The sequence below is a fragment of the Equus caballus genome, chromosome 22 (assembly GCF_041296265.1).
Source record: "Equus caballus isolate H_3958 breed thoroughbred chromosome 22, TB-T2T, whole genome shotgun sequence".
Taxonomy (NCBI): domain Eukaryota; kingdom Metazoa; phylum Chordata; class Mammalia; order Perissodactyla; family Equidae; genus Equus; species Equus caballus.
Window position 1 is genome coordinate 1,511,194 of NC_091705.1, and position 13,806 is coordinate 1,524,999.

The following is a 13,806-nucleotide window of genomic DNA, read 5'->3' on the forward strand; positions in this document are numbered from 1 at the left end:
CCTCAGATAGTTTTAACCATGGAAGCTATGCATGTGGCTGCGTCTGTGGTGGATTCAAACAATGCCAGGCGCATGGAGTAGAAGCAGAGGTCCTGCCTGTGAGCCCCTCCCAGGGGCCCACTGCATTAATGGGCTGGGGCACAACTGTCCAGATATTTTCTGTGCCTGAGTTCTACGCTTTGTCTCTGTTATGAATCCTTACCAACTCCTTAAGGTAAGGCCAAGCCCTTTCCTTCACGGCTGTCCAGGATTGCGCGATGGTAGTCAGTTCACTGAGCATTCCCCTGTGGCTAGGTGTCACCATGGCCGAGTACTGTCATGAATGTCATTCTGCCCTTGTGTGCTGCCTTTACTGTAGACATTTCCAGCAGAGAGTTGTGAGATCAGAGGTTATCTCTGTTTGTAATTTTGATAGCTGCCACCAAGTCACATGATGGTAGGGTGACGTGGGGTTAGTTCAGACAGTACCAGGAGGCGGAGGGTACCCAGGCCTGTTCTCTCTCCTTTTCCCTTCTGTGTTTCATTTCTGCCCCTATGCGTGTTGTCACGTGTGGTCAGCAGGGAAAACAAGGTGGGGAGGCTCCTGGGGTGAATACACAGTTCCTCTTGGTGGTTTTTCATGGGGAAGCACGTGGGGCAGGTAGCACTTGGGCTGTCTTTCTGCCAAACATGTCCAGGGAAAAGGGAGGTGGGTGACGGTGTGCGCATTACTCGGTGATGTGGCATGTGGTGCTGGGACAGGTCTTAGGGTCCTGGTTGGCTCTGCTCCCCTTGCCTGCAGTGCCCTGCTGTCCCCTCCCTGCCTCTTAGGATTCTGACTGTCCCTCAAGGACCTTCTCTGTGCCTCGTCTATCCATGGATATCCTTGGCTGCTCTGGACCTCAGGCTCTTGGATGAGCCTGTGCTCCAGTCACAGATATCTGTCCTCATGTTGACCAACTTGCTGGGTGGCGAGCTCCCAGTTGCAGCCATCTGTCTCCTCGGCACCCCTGTGACCACACACAGGGGAAATGTAGAAGGTCAGGCGAGGGTTGACTGCTCATTGTGAAGCTGAGCGGCTGACCCTGGAGCAGGAGGCCCAGACAGTGCCCTGAGGGCTCCAAACGAGACTCTGGCTTCTGGAGGGCACTGCTGCCTCCCTGTCCAGGACGGGCCAGGGCCCCTCCCTGGGAGACACATTTTCATGCTCCCAGCTCCTCCCTCCTCAGGGCCTGCCTCATGGTTTAGGTCAGTTTGTGTCTGGATGACCAAGTACTTTGAATTTTCCAGGTGGGGTGAGCAGAAAGAGTGTTGGGCTCCTTTCTAGATGGTGGTGAGTCTGAGATGCCTCTCTTGGCATGTTGGAGCTTGGAGGGTGAGGCCTGTGTGTTCCTGACTGGGGGCCAGTGTAGCTGGAGAGGACTTGCCCTCCACAGCACAGGGGCCCCGCAGTGTGCCCCTGCACTCTGGGCCAGGCAGTGCTGGGGCATCAAGAGAAGTGAAGGGGTGGCCAGGGCCACAGAAACCATCTCAGGTCCTCTGGGTATCATCTGCAAGGCCACTTGAGTGGACCTAGGGAGCTAGGAGGGGACAGGGGTAAAGGGTGAGGTTTGATTTTCCAAATGCACTCGTGGGATTTGGTTGCTAAAGAAGGCTCACAAGGACCTGAATGACAAGGCGCATGCTCTGAGCATGTCAGGAGAAGGAGGCGCTGTGTGGCTCATTCGAGTGGGCACCCCAGCTGAAAGCAGGCTCAGCCAGGGGTTCCCCGGGGCCCAGTACAGGCTCCTCTGGTACCCCCTCCATAAGGGCTGTGGCCACATACACTTGCTGTCTTGGACCAGGCACCACCATGTGCACAAAAACCTCTGCACCAGGGAGCTGACACGGGGGTTCGGCTGGGCTCTTTGTATTTTGCGGGTCTTGTGGGCATACTCTTGTCATGTAATCAGAACCAACAAGAGAGCCCTGCATGGGTTTCCCTGGGCCCAAGTTATTGATAAACAGTACTGGCAGGCAGGTAGAAAGCACCTGGTGACTCCTCGAATTGGGGCTCCAAGCAGCACTGTGGAGCAGTATGCTTCCTGCCTTGGCCAGAGTCAGCGTGGTGCTGGTCTCCTGCTTCGGTGCCATAGCTCAGGCCCATCCAAGGTGGCTCGATTAGCCCTCACAGCACACCAGGCTTTGGGTGTTTTGACTTCTTTTAATCTTCCCAGTCAGCAGAATCGAGCTCACTCAAGACTTTTACCCCAAGAGTAGTATTTCTTAAAAAAATTTCTTTTTAGCTTTCTGTTTCACAAATAACACAGATATATTATTTTGAAACGAAAAAAATGGAACGTGGAAATGAAAGCTGACATCCTCTGTGAGCACTGTTCCTGGGGACCCTGCTGCTTGTGCACCTTCCGGAGTCTTCTTTGCAGTTGTATTCTTGTGCAAAAGACACAGCTTGGTTCTGAGACGATTTCTTTAATGTGAACGTGTTCACACTGTACTATTATCCTGTAATGGTTATTTTAACTCAACAGTATGCAAAGTTTTCCATATGGTTCTGCCTGCTTGTTCGAAAACTTGCTCATACCCTCCTGTGGGGATTGCTGTGGTCCATGCAGTCACATCCCTGTGGTTGGATATTCGGGCTGTTGGCAGTTTCCCAGCCTATCAACCAGTGCTGCAGTTTTTACCTCCTTGCGGTGTGTGTGAATGCAGGGGTGAGACACCCAACACCCAGCCACCCTGCCAGGACCGGCCTTGGTTAGCTTCTGCATGGTGGGTGGTCCTGAGCAAGAGGCAACCAGTATTTCACCCTTTAGCAAAAGTGTATCTAAATTGTTACATTCTGGCTGAATGCCAGTCTAGTATGGGTATTAGGATAGTGTCTTAGCTGTTCAGGCTGCTGTAACAAAACGCCACAGACTAGGTGGCTTATAAACAACAGGACTTAGTTCGCAGAGCTGTGGAGGCTGGGAGTCCCAGGTCAAGGCGTCAGCATGGTCGCGTTCTGGGGAGGGCCCTCTTCCTGGCTCACAGATGGTGCCTTCTTGCTGTGTCCTCATGTGGTGGAAGGGGTGAGAGAGCTCTTTGTGGTCTCTTTTGGGAGAATAATAATCCCGTTCCTGAGGGCTCCACTCTCATGATCTAATCATCTCCCAGAGGCCCCACCTCCTAATACCATCATGTTTGAGGGTTAGGATTTCAGCATATGAATTTTGGGGGCACACAAACATTCAGATCATGGCTTGACACTGAGAAGTCAGGCTACAGAGTCAGAGGCCATAAGCACATTTGTGTATATGTATATACGTGTATATAACTACCACCCAGCTCAAGCCATGGAAATTGCCAGTCCCCAGAAGGCTCCTTCTGCCCCCTCCCTGGCAGTTACCCCCAACCACGACCACTGTTTGACTGCTCTCACCGTGGATTCATTGGCTTGTTCCTGAACTTCATCAACATGGGCTCGTGCAGCGTGTGCTTCTCTTGTGCCTGCTACCTTCGCTGGGGCTGTGACTCTAAGGTGTATCCCTGTTGGGTGTGGCAGCCGTTTGCTCATTTTCATGCTGGGTGGTATTCCACTGCATGAAGGTACCACCATTTGTTTCTCCATTCTACTCCTGACAGACAGTTTTAGCTTTCGGTTGCTGTAAACATCTTTGTTCGTGTCCACTTTTGGTGGAGATATGCTCTTATTTCTGTGGGGTATATGCCAGGAGTGGCATTTTTGAGTAATAGGGTAAACATATATTTAGATTCCATCCCAAACAGTTGTCCAAAGTAGTTGTATCGGGTGTATGCACTTTTAAATATTAAAACATGCAAATTGCTCCCCAAAATTCCTGTACTAAATTCTACTCCCACTGTGCATGTGACACTCTGTTTCTCCCACATTCTTGCCCTCTCTTGGACTTTTGAGCCTCTAATGATGAAAATACCTCATAGTAATTTGTATTTCTTTGATGACCTTAACGTGAGGGATCTCACTGCTTTTTCAAGTCTTCTTGTATGTCCTTCAGGAAAATGATAGAGCTGTTTTCCCCTTAAAAATCTATTTTTTTGGTTTCTGGTTTACTGAGGTCTAGTAATATCTTTTTTCTTTCATGTGTGGTTTCAGTGGGAGAGCCAATCAACCTCGAGGCCTGGGAGTGGCTCCACAAGGTGGTGGGGGACAGCAGATGTACGCTGGTGGACACCTGGTGGCAGACAGGTGAGAGCGTCCCTCAGGAGGAGGGTCAGGGCGTGCCTGGAGGAGCAGGTGCAGGCTCGCTCAGCAGGCACCTCCTGTGACAGCTGTGCTCTCACATTAGTGAGCTGAGAAGGTGCAGCTAACTGCCCAGTGTGGAGGGTCAGTTGTGAGGCTATGTGAATGCAATCCAGCTGCCCCTCAGCCTGTGTGATTGCTGAAAACCTGGTGTCTGGAGTGAGAAAGCTCAGAGGTGTAAGACTTGGGATGTGTCGTGACCACGCTGAGCCTTGGCTTCCTCATGTATGAAGAGGGGGTGTTCGCTTATAGGCCTTGGCTGAGGATGGGATAAGATGGTGCAACTAATGCATGTTGCCCCAGGACTGACGGCTAGTTGGTGCTGAGCTGAATGCCCATCTTCCTTGTAGGGCCGCCTTGTGAACACAGGCACACTGGATGAGCATGGGCCCTGCTGTTTACAAGACCATGAGTCTCATTCAAGTTTTAGTGGGAAAGGAGTTTTTCTGTGCCATTTTGTTTTGATTTGCCCACTCTTCTCTTGGGTATCTGACTTTGGATGTTTAGGGCAAGAGACCACCACAGATGTAGTAATTGTAGCTCTCTGAGGTCTCCTCCTTCAAGAAGCCAGAAAGTGAGAAATTCCATGTAGCTCAATTCTCATCCATTCAGGAAGGCACAGGACAGAGACCCTTGACAGCTGAGTCTCATGAGGCATTTCCACTCAGGCAGCTGGAGCAAAGTGTTTGGGCCATGTGGAATGGGCACTGGCCCAGAAGCAGTTCTTTTCTTCCCTCTTCCTCTGCAAATAGCTGGGCTCTGCCCTTTCCCACCAACACAAGAAATCGACAGGCAGGGACCTCAGATGAGGGGGAGGCAGCAGCCACCCCGCTGGGGAGCACCACAGCTTCTGGAACTGAACCCTCCACCTTGGGCCCCATTCTTATTTCCAAAGTGGAGGGGACCAGAACCTGAGTCTGGTTTTGCCTCAGACAAAGGTCCTCACATCACTGAGGGCCTGTTTCTTTGCCCCAAACAGGGGCAGTTCCACCCACCTCCCTCTCTGGGAGAGGACCTGTGTGTCCGTCATGGGCTTGCTGATGGCATGGCCTGGATAAATGTGTCACTGGTCCCTCGGCCCATCTGGCGTTTCTTCCCCTTCCTCCCTGCAGAAACAGGTGGCATCTGCATAGCGCCGCGGCCCTCAGAAGAAGGGGCAGAAATCCTCCCCGGTATGGCAATGAGGCCCTTTTTTGGCATCATCCCGGTTCTCATGGATGAGAAGGTGAGTAAGGGCCTCGCAGAGGCATCTCCCTCCTCTGCGTGTGCCCTTCTGAGCTGCCTGGTGCTCCCTTCCCCCTTCCTGGCCTCCTTTGCCCCTCTCCCACGTCGTGCCTGCCCAGGTCTGGCAGGTGGTGGAAAGGCAGGCGTCCTCATGCAGCGTTCACTGCGCAGGCTCCTCTCAGAGACCCTGGATAAAACTGCCTTGTGGGTAAGCCCAGGGTCCTCCTCAGAAACCCTCATGGGCAGCTTCCTTGAAGAGGAGAAAGCTCTGGGCAGTGCCTTTTGGGACACGCTCATCATTTTTCTGCCTCAGGCCCAGCAGTTAGGAGAACTATGCTGACCGTCAGTTTTCGTTTCTCATTTCGCCTGTTCTCTCACACATGTGTCTCCCGGGTCTGCAGGGGAATGTCGTGGAGGGTGGCGATGTCTCTGGAGCTCTGTGCCTCTCCCAGGCCTGGCCGGGCATGGCCAGGACCATCTATGGAGACCACCAGAGATTCCTGGATAACTACTTCAAGGCTTATCCAGGTGAGCCGGCTGCAGTGGATCAGATCGTGCCTTCTTCACACACTGCTGGGATCATGGTCTCAGAGAAACGTCTGGAAGGTCGCAGTGACGGTACTGTAGGGCAGCCACGAGAACAGGCTCTTTGGAGGACAAGTTTGAATCCTGCCCCCTCCCCTTTACCTCTCTGACTTTCCAGTTCTCTGAAGTGGGAACAGTCCCACCTCAGGGACCTCCCTGGGGTCAGCAGGAGTGCTCGCAGAGCCCTTAGCACCTGGCCTGTCGGGTGTGCGCTCCTCGGGCTATTAGGAAAGAAGAGGGAAGACTACTCCCATGGCTGTGAGTTTTCTTCCGGTTTACTTTTGATTTTTTTCCCAGTTTGCTTTCGTATCACTGAGGTGAAGTTCATTTACACAGTGTGCCTGCTGGAACCAATCATCTTCAGTCTCAAGCTTGTAAACGAGACTCACTTTTTGAGGAGTTCAAGTGTGCTCCCTGTCTATCTTCTTCTCTCTGGACAGATGCAGTCTTGAATCCTCATGTTCTGCTGTTTCTGAGCCATCTGCCCTGTCACTAGCACACACCAGACAGCACCAACTAGAGAGTGTCCCCACGAGGGGGCAAGGAGGGCCACAGGGCACAGGCTTCAGTGCTTTCTTCTGTAGAGTGAGGTTAGGACGTGGGTCCTGTTGTGTCCCTCGTGGAACAATGGGAGCCCCGCTGCGTCCTGGTTCAGAGGTACTGGTCCTGAAATCCCTTGCTGTGGTGCAGGCTACTACTTTACTGGAGATGGTGCTTACCGAACCGAGGGCGGCTATTACCAGATCACAGGGCGGATAGATGACGTCATCAACATCAGCGGCCACCGGCTGGGCACTGCAGAGATCGAGGATGCGATGGTGAGCACAGGCCAGGCCTTCTCCTTCGCTCCTGTACCTCCATGAGGCCTTGTTGGCCTCAGATTTGGAGTGATAATTTGCATGCTGTGTCAGGTGTCTCACCTCCCACATATTTTGCCTTGTCGTTCTGTCGTGCACAGGCTAACCACCCTGCAGTGCCAGAGACTGCTGTCATTGGCTATCCCCATGACATCAAAGGAGAAGGTGAGCATCCACAAAAGGAACTCCTCTAATTCCTGGTCTTAGACCCATCAAGGCGCCTCTGTAAAAAGAACAGACTCCAGAGGATGGACAGGTGGTAGGGTTTTTTATGAGTCAAGCTGTTGGTTTTCTTCTCTCTCAAGTGGGGATTTTGGGTGGGAAGGCTGAACAGCACGCATGTTAGACTAGAGCCAGATTTCTGAAATGCCCTAGCTCTGCTGTCGTTCAAGGACACGCATCTCTGAGCAGCCGTGACCTGTCTGGCGCCCAGCTGAGCTTAAGGAGTTTCCTCCTCTGTCCATAGCGCCTCTGGCGGCCCTGTTACAGAGGACTTATAATGAAATGCCCTGCCCTGCCCTCAGTGTCTCCTTGTGCGTGCTCGGTCCCAGCAGCTGGTGCCAACTCTGCAGCTGTCACACTGCCAGCAGATGGGAGTGTGCCCTGGAGCAGCCCGTTTGCCGCTCTGGGACTCTTTGTGGAGGAATTTGACCCACGGTTCCCACAGCACAGTGACGCGCCAGGGAAGGGCAGAATGAGTGAGAATGGTCTTTATTGGGGACACACTGTTCCAAAGCCTGCCCTTCCTAAGCGGGTGGGGCAGGATCACCTGAGTGTTATAATACCAGGTGCACGGTGGCCACACTAGCTTGGCTGGTGTGATCTGGACACTTGCTGACCCTATGCTGCACTGCTGGGCAGACTGACCTCTAATGCCCCGCCGAGTGGTGTGCAATTGCACGCTCTCCTTCCTGCTGTCAGGGACATCCTGTGTCAAAGTATGTCCCAAATGTCACTTGGCTCCCTGCCACGTTTGTGTGGCATTGTTTCATTATTTATTCAAACACTTTCTCTAAATTGATCTATTGTAAAATTTAACATTTATTTAAGTGCTTTAAAAAAGCATTTTCAGTTGCCATGAGAAGGATGAGCCCAGGATGGGGCTGTCCATTTGTTAACAGGAGACTCGGATGTGTGGGAGAGCTGTTAGGGATCGGAAAGGGCCAGAGGCAGGAACAGGTCCTCACGTGTGACTCTCAGTCGCCTAGGGCTGCTTCACGCTCCCGTCAGCAGCTCTCAGCACCTCTTCCTGCATCCTCAGCGACTCTGGTATTGCCAGGTCTTAATGTCTGCCAGGCTGGTGGGGGAGAATGTGTATATCATGGGTATGATGATATGCATTTTCCTAATTTCTAACAAATTTGAGCATCTATCCATTTTAACACATGAAAAACCCATCAACAGTTCTTGGTGACCTCTGAAGCCATCTGCAAAGGCTGTTGTGTATTTATTTGTCCTCGCTCCCTGTTTGCACTTGATCTGACCAGTGTGCTGCACCTGTGCCATCGGCCTGTCTCAGCAGTCCCTGAGCTCAGCCTTGTGCACCAGATCCTAGCTCTCAGCCGGCTCCTCCTCCCATGTTGAGGCTTTCCTGACCCATCTCTGCTCTCAGCACTCAACAGTCCAGGCCCACTTCCAGTCTCATCTCACTAGAGATACAAGTGATTGCAGGGAAGGGCACCAGCTAGAGACGGGTGGCTGGGGGGACACGGCAGGGCATGTCCACTGTGATCCCACTAGGGTTTAAAAGTTGGTTGTATATACCTAGAAATTAATTTTAAATTTGGGTCTGGGGACAGCAGCCAGCAGCCCCCGAGAACCTGCTCAGTGTGGGCTCCATGCAGGGGCTGTCACCATTCAATCCTGACATGCAGCTGTGAGGCAGCTACTGTTAGCTCCCCATCTTACAAATAGAAAACTGGGCATAGAGTGGTTAAGTGGCTTTCCCAAGGCCACACAGCTAGCAGTGGCAGAGCCAGGATTTGGAGCCAGAGCAGTCTCTCCTGATTATCATACCGCACGGCCTCTGAGGGGAAGGATGAAAGGAGAGAGGCAGGGAGGGAAGGCATATTTTTGTTTTATATACTTCTATAGTGTTTTAATTTTTGGTAGTCAATATGTGTTGCTTTGGTGGTTTTTACATTTTAATTAAAGTCGGTTAGACCCTAGCAGACCTCTCTTGGTTGGCCTTCCCAGCCAGCTCAGGTGTTGGCTTTGCCCTCTTCCTCTGAGCCCCTGTGGTGTGGACCTAGACTGCGTGGCCTCTCAACTCCCAAGGTGAACAAATGCAGCTCTTTCCCTCAAAGATCTCACAACCTAGTGGAGCATGAGGGGACCAACAGTCATTCACACAGCAAGTGCCCAGCCCGAGGCAGGGACAGAGTCAGGAAAGGTAGCTGAACACAGAGTGTTAAAATGTGTTAAATGGAACACACAGAACTGGGCCTTGAGGGATGAATAGGAGTTGGCCAGGTGGAAATCAGGGGGCCTTCAGGCAAAGGTTCTAGGTCTTTACAGACTGTAGGTTATTCAGGAAACACTCATGTACTGATGCATTTAGCTGATGCTTGTTGAGCACATACTCTGTTGCAGGCACAGTTCTGGATGCTGGAGACACAGCAGTGAGTGAAACAGACAAAAGTCCCTGCTCCGTAGGGCTGACATGCTGGAGGGTCAGGGAGTAGAGGGGAGAGACAGACAATCAACCATAAACATGGTCAGTGAGGAAACTACCTAGTGTGTTAGGTGATATGTGCCAAGTTAAGATGGGGTGGAGCTAGTGCAGGAGTAAAGAGGCTAATGAACAACGGGAGGGCTGCACATAGAGGAAAACTTCATGATGAGAGAGGGGAGACATTGCAGGTCAGTGGGAAAGGGACAGGCTGTCCAAAATGGTGCTGGGACAGGTGACTCTCATATGGAGAAAACATGAAATTAGATCCCTGTGTCACACCACATACCAGATTATTCCAGGTGGATGGAAAAGCACTGTATTTAGAGACCTGTGGGAGCCACTGTAAATCCTTTCTGGAACGTGGTAGGATATCAACAAACAAAACATAGTGTCTGTGCTAAAATATGAGTGAGCCAGCTCTGCCTAGCAGAGCTCCCTGCCATGACGGAGCTGGTCTTCATCTGTGCTGTCCAGTACAGTAGCCACTAGCTATGGCTCATACAACTGAGGAACTGCACTTTTAACTCGATTTCAATTTAAATAGCCACTGTGGCTAGTGCTTACCGTGTTGGACACAGGCCCACGAGGTTAATGCCATGTGCCGTATTCCCATGCACTGTCTCATGGGAGCTTCTAGTAAATCTCCCATCAGCCCACGTTCTGGGCTATTTCACAGGTGTGGGGACAGTTAGAGAGGTCACATGCACAGCCGGTCAAGACCACAGGGGTGGTGCCAAGCTCTCAACCGCACATGCTTACCCACCTAGGATGTTCAGAGGAGCTGTGAGAATTGCTTCCAGTTTGATGAAAATGATAATGCATCTTTAGGGCTACAACTAAAGAAACCAGCTGCTACAAGGTCACCAACAGGTGATGGCAAAGTCCTTTGGATTTGTGGTGATTTGTGTACAGCACTCTGCCTCAGGACGTGGTTTGGAGTCTGATACATCCCAAACCTCTGCTTTCCTTCCAGCTGCATTTGCCTTTATCGTGTTGAGGGACGATGCAGGTGACTCTGACGTGGTGGTGAATGAGCTCCGGTCAGCAGTGGCCACCAAGATTGCCAAATACGCCGTGCCTGATGAGATCCTGGTGAGTGGAGCTTCCGCCGTAGGTGCAACTGTGCTGCTCGTTTTAAGTCTCCTTTTCTGATTCCCGCAATGAACAAGTAACCATGATCCCTTCCATCAACAGCAAAACTGACGTTAGTGTTTGGTTTTCTGGGTGGTGGGCAAGGATGGCAGGTTGCTACATCCTCAGAGAGACAGGGAGTGGGGCAGAGCGACAGCAGCAAGAGTTTACACAGCTTACCTGTTTAGGGGATAGTGCTGGGCAAGAGGAGGTGCTGTCTTACTTTGGTATATGGAGGCTAGTTACAGGAACAGGAAGACAATTAGGGGTTTTATAGAGAGAAATATGTGGAAAGGACTAGAGTTCTCGAGCCCCTGTGTGCTTTCTGAACACATTTCCTGGTGCCAGTGAGGGAGCTACCGCCAGACCCCTGTCTGAGGGAGTCGGTGTCCGAGTCAGTTCCAGGGAAGAATTGGGCCACCTTTTCAGCCCTGCTAGCGTTTTACTCCTTCCTTTGTTAACGTTTCCCTCACAGTGTTCTTTGGTTTGGAGATGGTCCTCCGAGGCAGGAGAGGCCCCAGCTTCACTTGTTGTCATAGGGGGTCAGACTGTCAGCCTGGTGACCAGAGTTTCAGGGAAACCTGAACTCCCCTTAGGTCACTATTAAAGACCCCCAACACAGCTTTTAATGTATTGCCCTTGCCACTGAATGGGCTGTGGTTGTTTGAAAAGGTTAAATGCTAAATTTTAAACACTAAGCAAGACAACATTTTTCTCTTAAGTAGCTCTCACCTCTTATGTAAGATAAAAGTAGCTGCGGCCTGCACCACGGGGTGCCGACGAGGTGCCAAGTCGCCTGCTGGGTTTGGTTGCTGCCTGGGAGCCCTCGCTGCAGTAACTGAGGAGAGGAGCAGATGTAGTGGCAGTGAGGGAGACCCAGGTAGCGGTAGACTGCTGCCTCCGGAGGGCTTCAGCATGACACATGATTGATTCTTTCGGTTTGATAACAGTTTTCGGTCCAGATTATAGGAGGATAAAACCAGAGACCATGGGCCTGCACCATTCTCTGGGGCGGGATCCTACATATCAGGCATTCATTATTGATTCCCCAGGGAGGGGGTCATCCCTGAGCAGAGCCCCTCTTATCACAATGCCGTCTGACGCTGGCTGGGCGTGAGGGCGCCACCCCAGACTCTAATGCTGCACCCCTTCTTTACCAGGTAGTGAAACGTCTTCCAAAAACTCGGTCTGGAAAAGTCATGCGGAGGCTCCTGAGGAAGATAATCACGGGCGGAGTTCAGGATCTGGGGGACATCACCACCCTGGAGGACCCCAGTGTCATCACAGAAATACTGAGTGCCTACCAGAAGTACAAAGACAAGAGGGCTGCTGCTCATTGATGGGCTCTTTGACCAAGACCCAGTGCCCAAGCCCCTAACTTGTCCTTCTAGAACACAGCTCTCAAGTTGGTTTATTCCTAGATGTCCCAGAAGCAGTCCTTTCCCAGCACATAAGCTACACTGTCCCTAATGTGAAGTCTGTGCCTAAATCTCTTCCTTCTTTCTGTTGGAGAACCCGTGAAGAGGTACTCTCAGACATGGTCAGGATTGGTTCCACTTGTCCCGAATTTGGTTTCCTGGAATGAAAAGTCATTGTCAGCTGTTTTGGTGTTCTCTGCAGACAGCACAGGAAGGTGAAAAACCTGCTAACGTGTGCCTCCTCAGATGACTGAGAATTAGAAATAACCACATTTTCCCCAAAAGTTTCTAGATACAAAAGGCAGAGGTTTTATTTTTATATTTTGGAAAGATAATGTGCAAACACACACAAGTAATGAGTGGATTTACTTGTACATGCTTTTTTCAACATTTAGAGATATGAAAATCACTTTTTTTTTTTTTTTTTGCCTCTGCTCATGGGGAAATGTGGAGAGGATCAGAAGGTGCACTTTTAATTATTGTTTGATGTATTTGGAAGTCTGAATTGGAAATGTTTGTACCTCTGTCTAAACACAGCTATCTTGAGAACTTTCAAGCTTGCAGCATCCTTTTTTGGTGTACATTTCTACTTGCCTTGGTTTGTGTATAATGAAACTAACTCCTAAAAGTGATGGCATGAATGTGTCCACCTCTTCTCACGCTCCTCCAGTTGTGTGCTCTGTTCCTCAAGCTTGGATCCGGAAGGATTCCCCTCCCCACTGTAGATGCCTCTTGGTAGGAGTTCAACATGCTCCAAATATGTGGAGTCGTTCAGGGAAGCTAATGAAAACTCAGGTGACTTGTGAGAGCATTAATTCGGCTAGAACTGGGTCCTTGTAAACTCTGCCTGTCCTTCATTCTGTGGCTGGGGTAGTAAGAACCACTGAGACTTGGAGCTCTCGATCAAGTCTCTCTCTCTTTTTTTCAATGTGCCTTAATATTCTGAACATTAGCAAGATGATGTGAATCATTAGGTTACAAAGTGCTTATTTATTAGCCAAGTATACGAGGACCCTTGGGTCCTTGAGGACAGAGAAAGATTGTCTTTATCTTTATGCCACAGTATATGGTGCCCTGCAGCTGTGTAGATGTTCAAGGGGTGTCTGGGGTACTGAACACCTACCGCGGACAGTAGCTGTGCTGGCCTCTCAGTGAATAGGCAAGTACGCCTGTGACGCCCAATAGGGTGGCCACTGCTGTAGCACACAGATACAGAGTGATCATCTGTTGTTCCAGCACTGAGCAGCAGAGAACCACGCACATGGACCTGTCACATTTGTGCTGGACTTGGTGGACGGTAGTTATGGTGCTGTTTGTAAAATGGCTTAGATATAAACTTGGACAGTGACCAGAGCCTCAGAATGATCTACAGGGAAGTTCAAATAAAGCTTTATTTTGTTCATTCTCTTCTGTGTGGTGATGTTTTTGATCAAATAATACCATTCTTTGTTGCTGAATATAATCCTGAGGGCAAAACTGGAAGGGGCCTATTCACTCAGAAGAGAACACTTAAAAAAAATCCATCATCTTACAGGGAGGAAATATACAATAAGAAGTCACCTATCTTAGACTATTACTTGGTAAATTTACCTGCCTCTAGATTGTTGTGCTGTCCAATACACTAATCACATGTGGCTATTTAGAAATAAGTAAAAAAAATAGGATAGAGTAAAATAAATA

General features: G+C 50.5%; 1 protein-coding gene across 1 annotated transcript in view; it reads left to right on the forward strand.

The window, feature by feature from the left end:
- ACSS1 (acyl-CoA synthetase short chain family member 1) overlaps positions 1-13,531 on the forward strand; it is a 53,853-nt gene extending 40,322 nt beyond the window's left edge. The window contains exons 8-14 of the mRNA XM_005604714.4: positions 4,091-4,183; positions 5,350-5,462; positions 5,863-5,989; positions 6,737-6,864; positions 7,005-7,068; positions 10,551-10,669; positions 11,869-13,531. Coding sequence (XP_005604771.2) covers positions 4,091-4,183; positions 5,350-5,462; positions 5,863-5,989; positions 6,737-6,864; positions 7,005-7,068; positions 10,551-10,669; positions 11,869-12,048 — 824 coding nt within the window. The 3' untranslated portion in view covers positions 12,049-13,531. The remainder of the gene's footprint in view (positions 1-4,090; positions 4,184-5,349; positions 5,463-5,862; positions 5,990-6,736; positions 6,865-7,004; positions 7,069-10,550; positions 10,670-11,868) is intronic.
- The last annotated feature ends 275 nt before the right edge of the window (positions 13,532-13,806 follow it).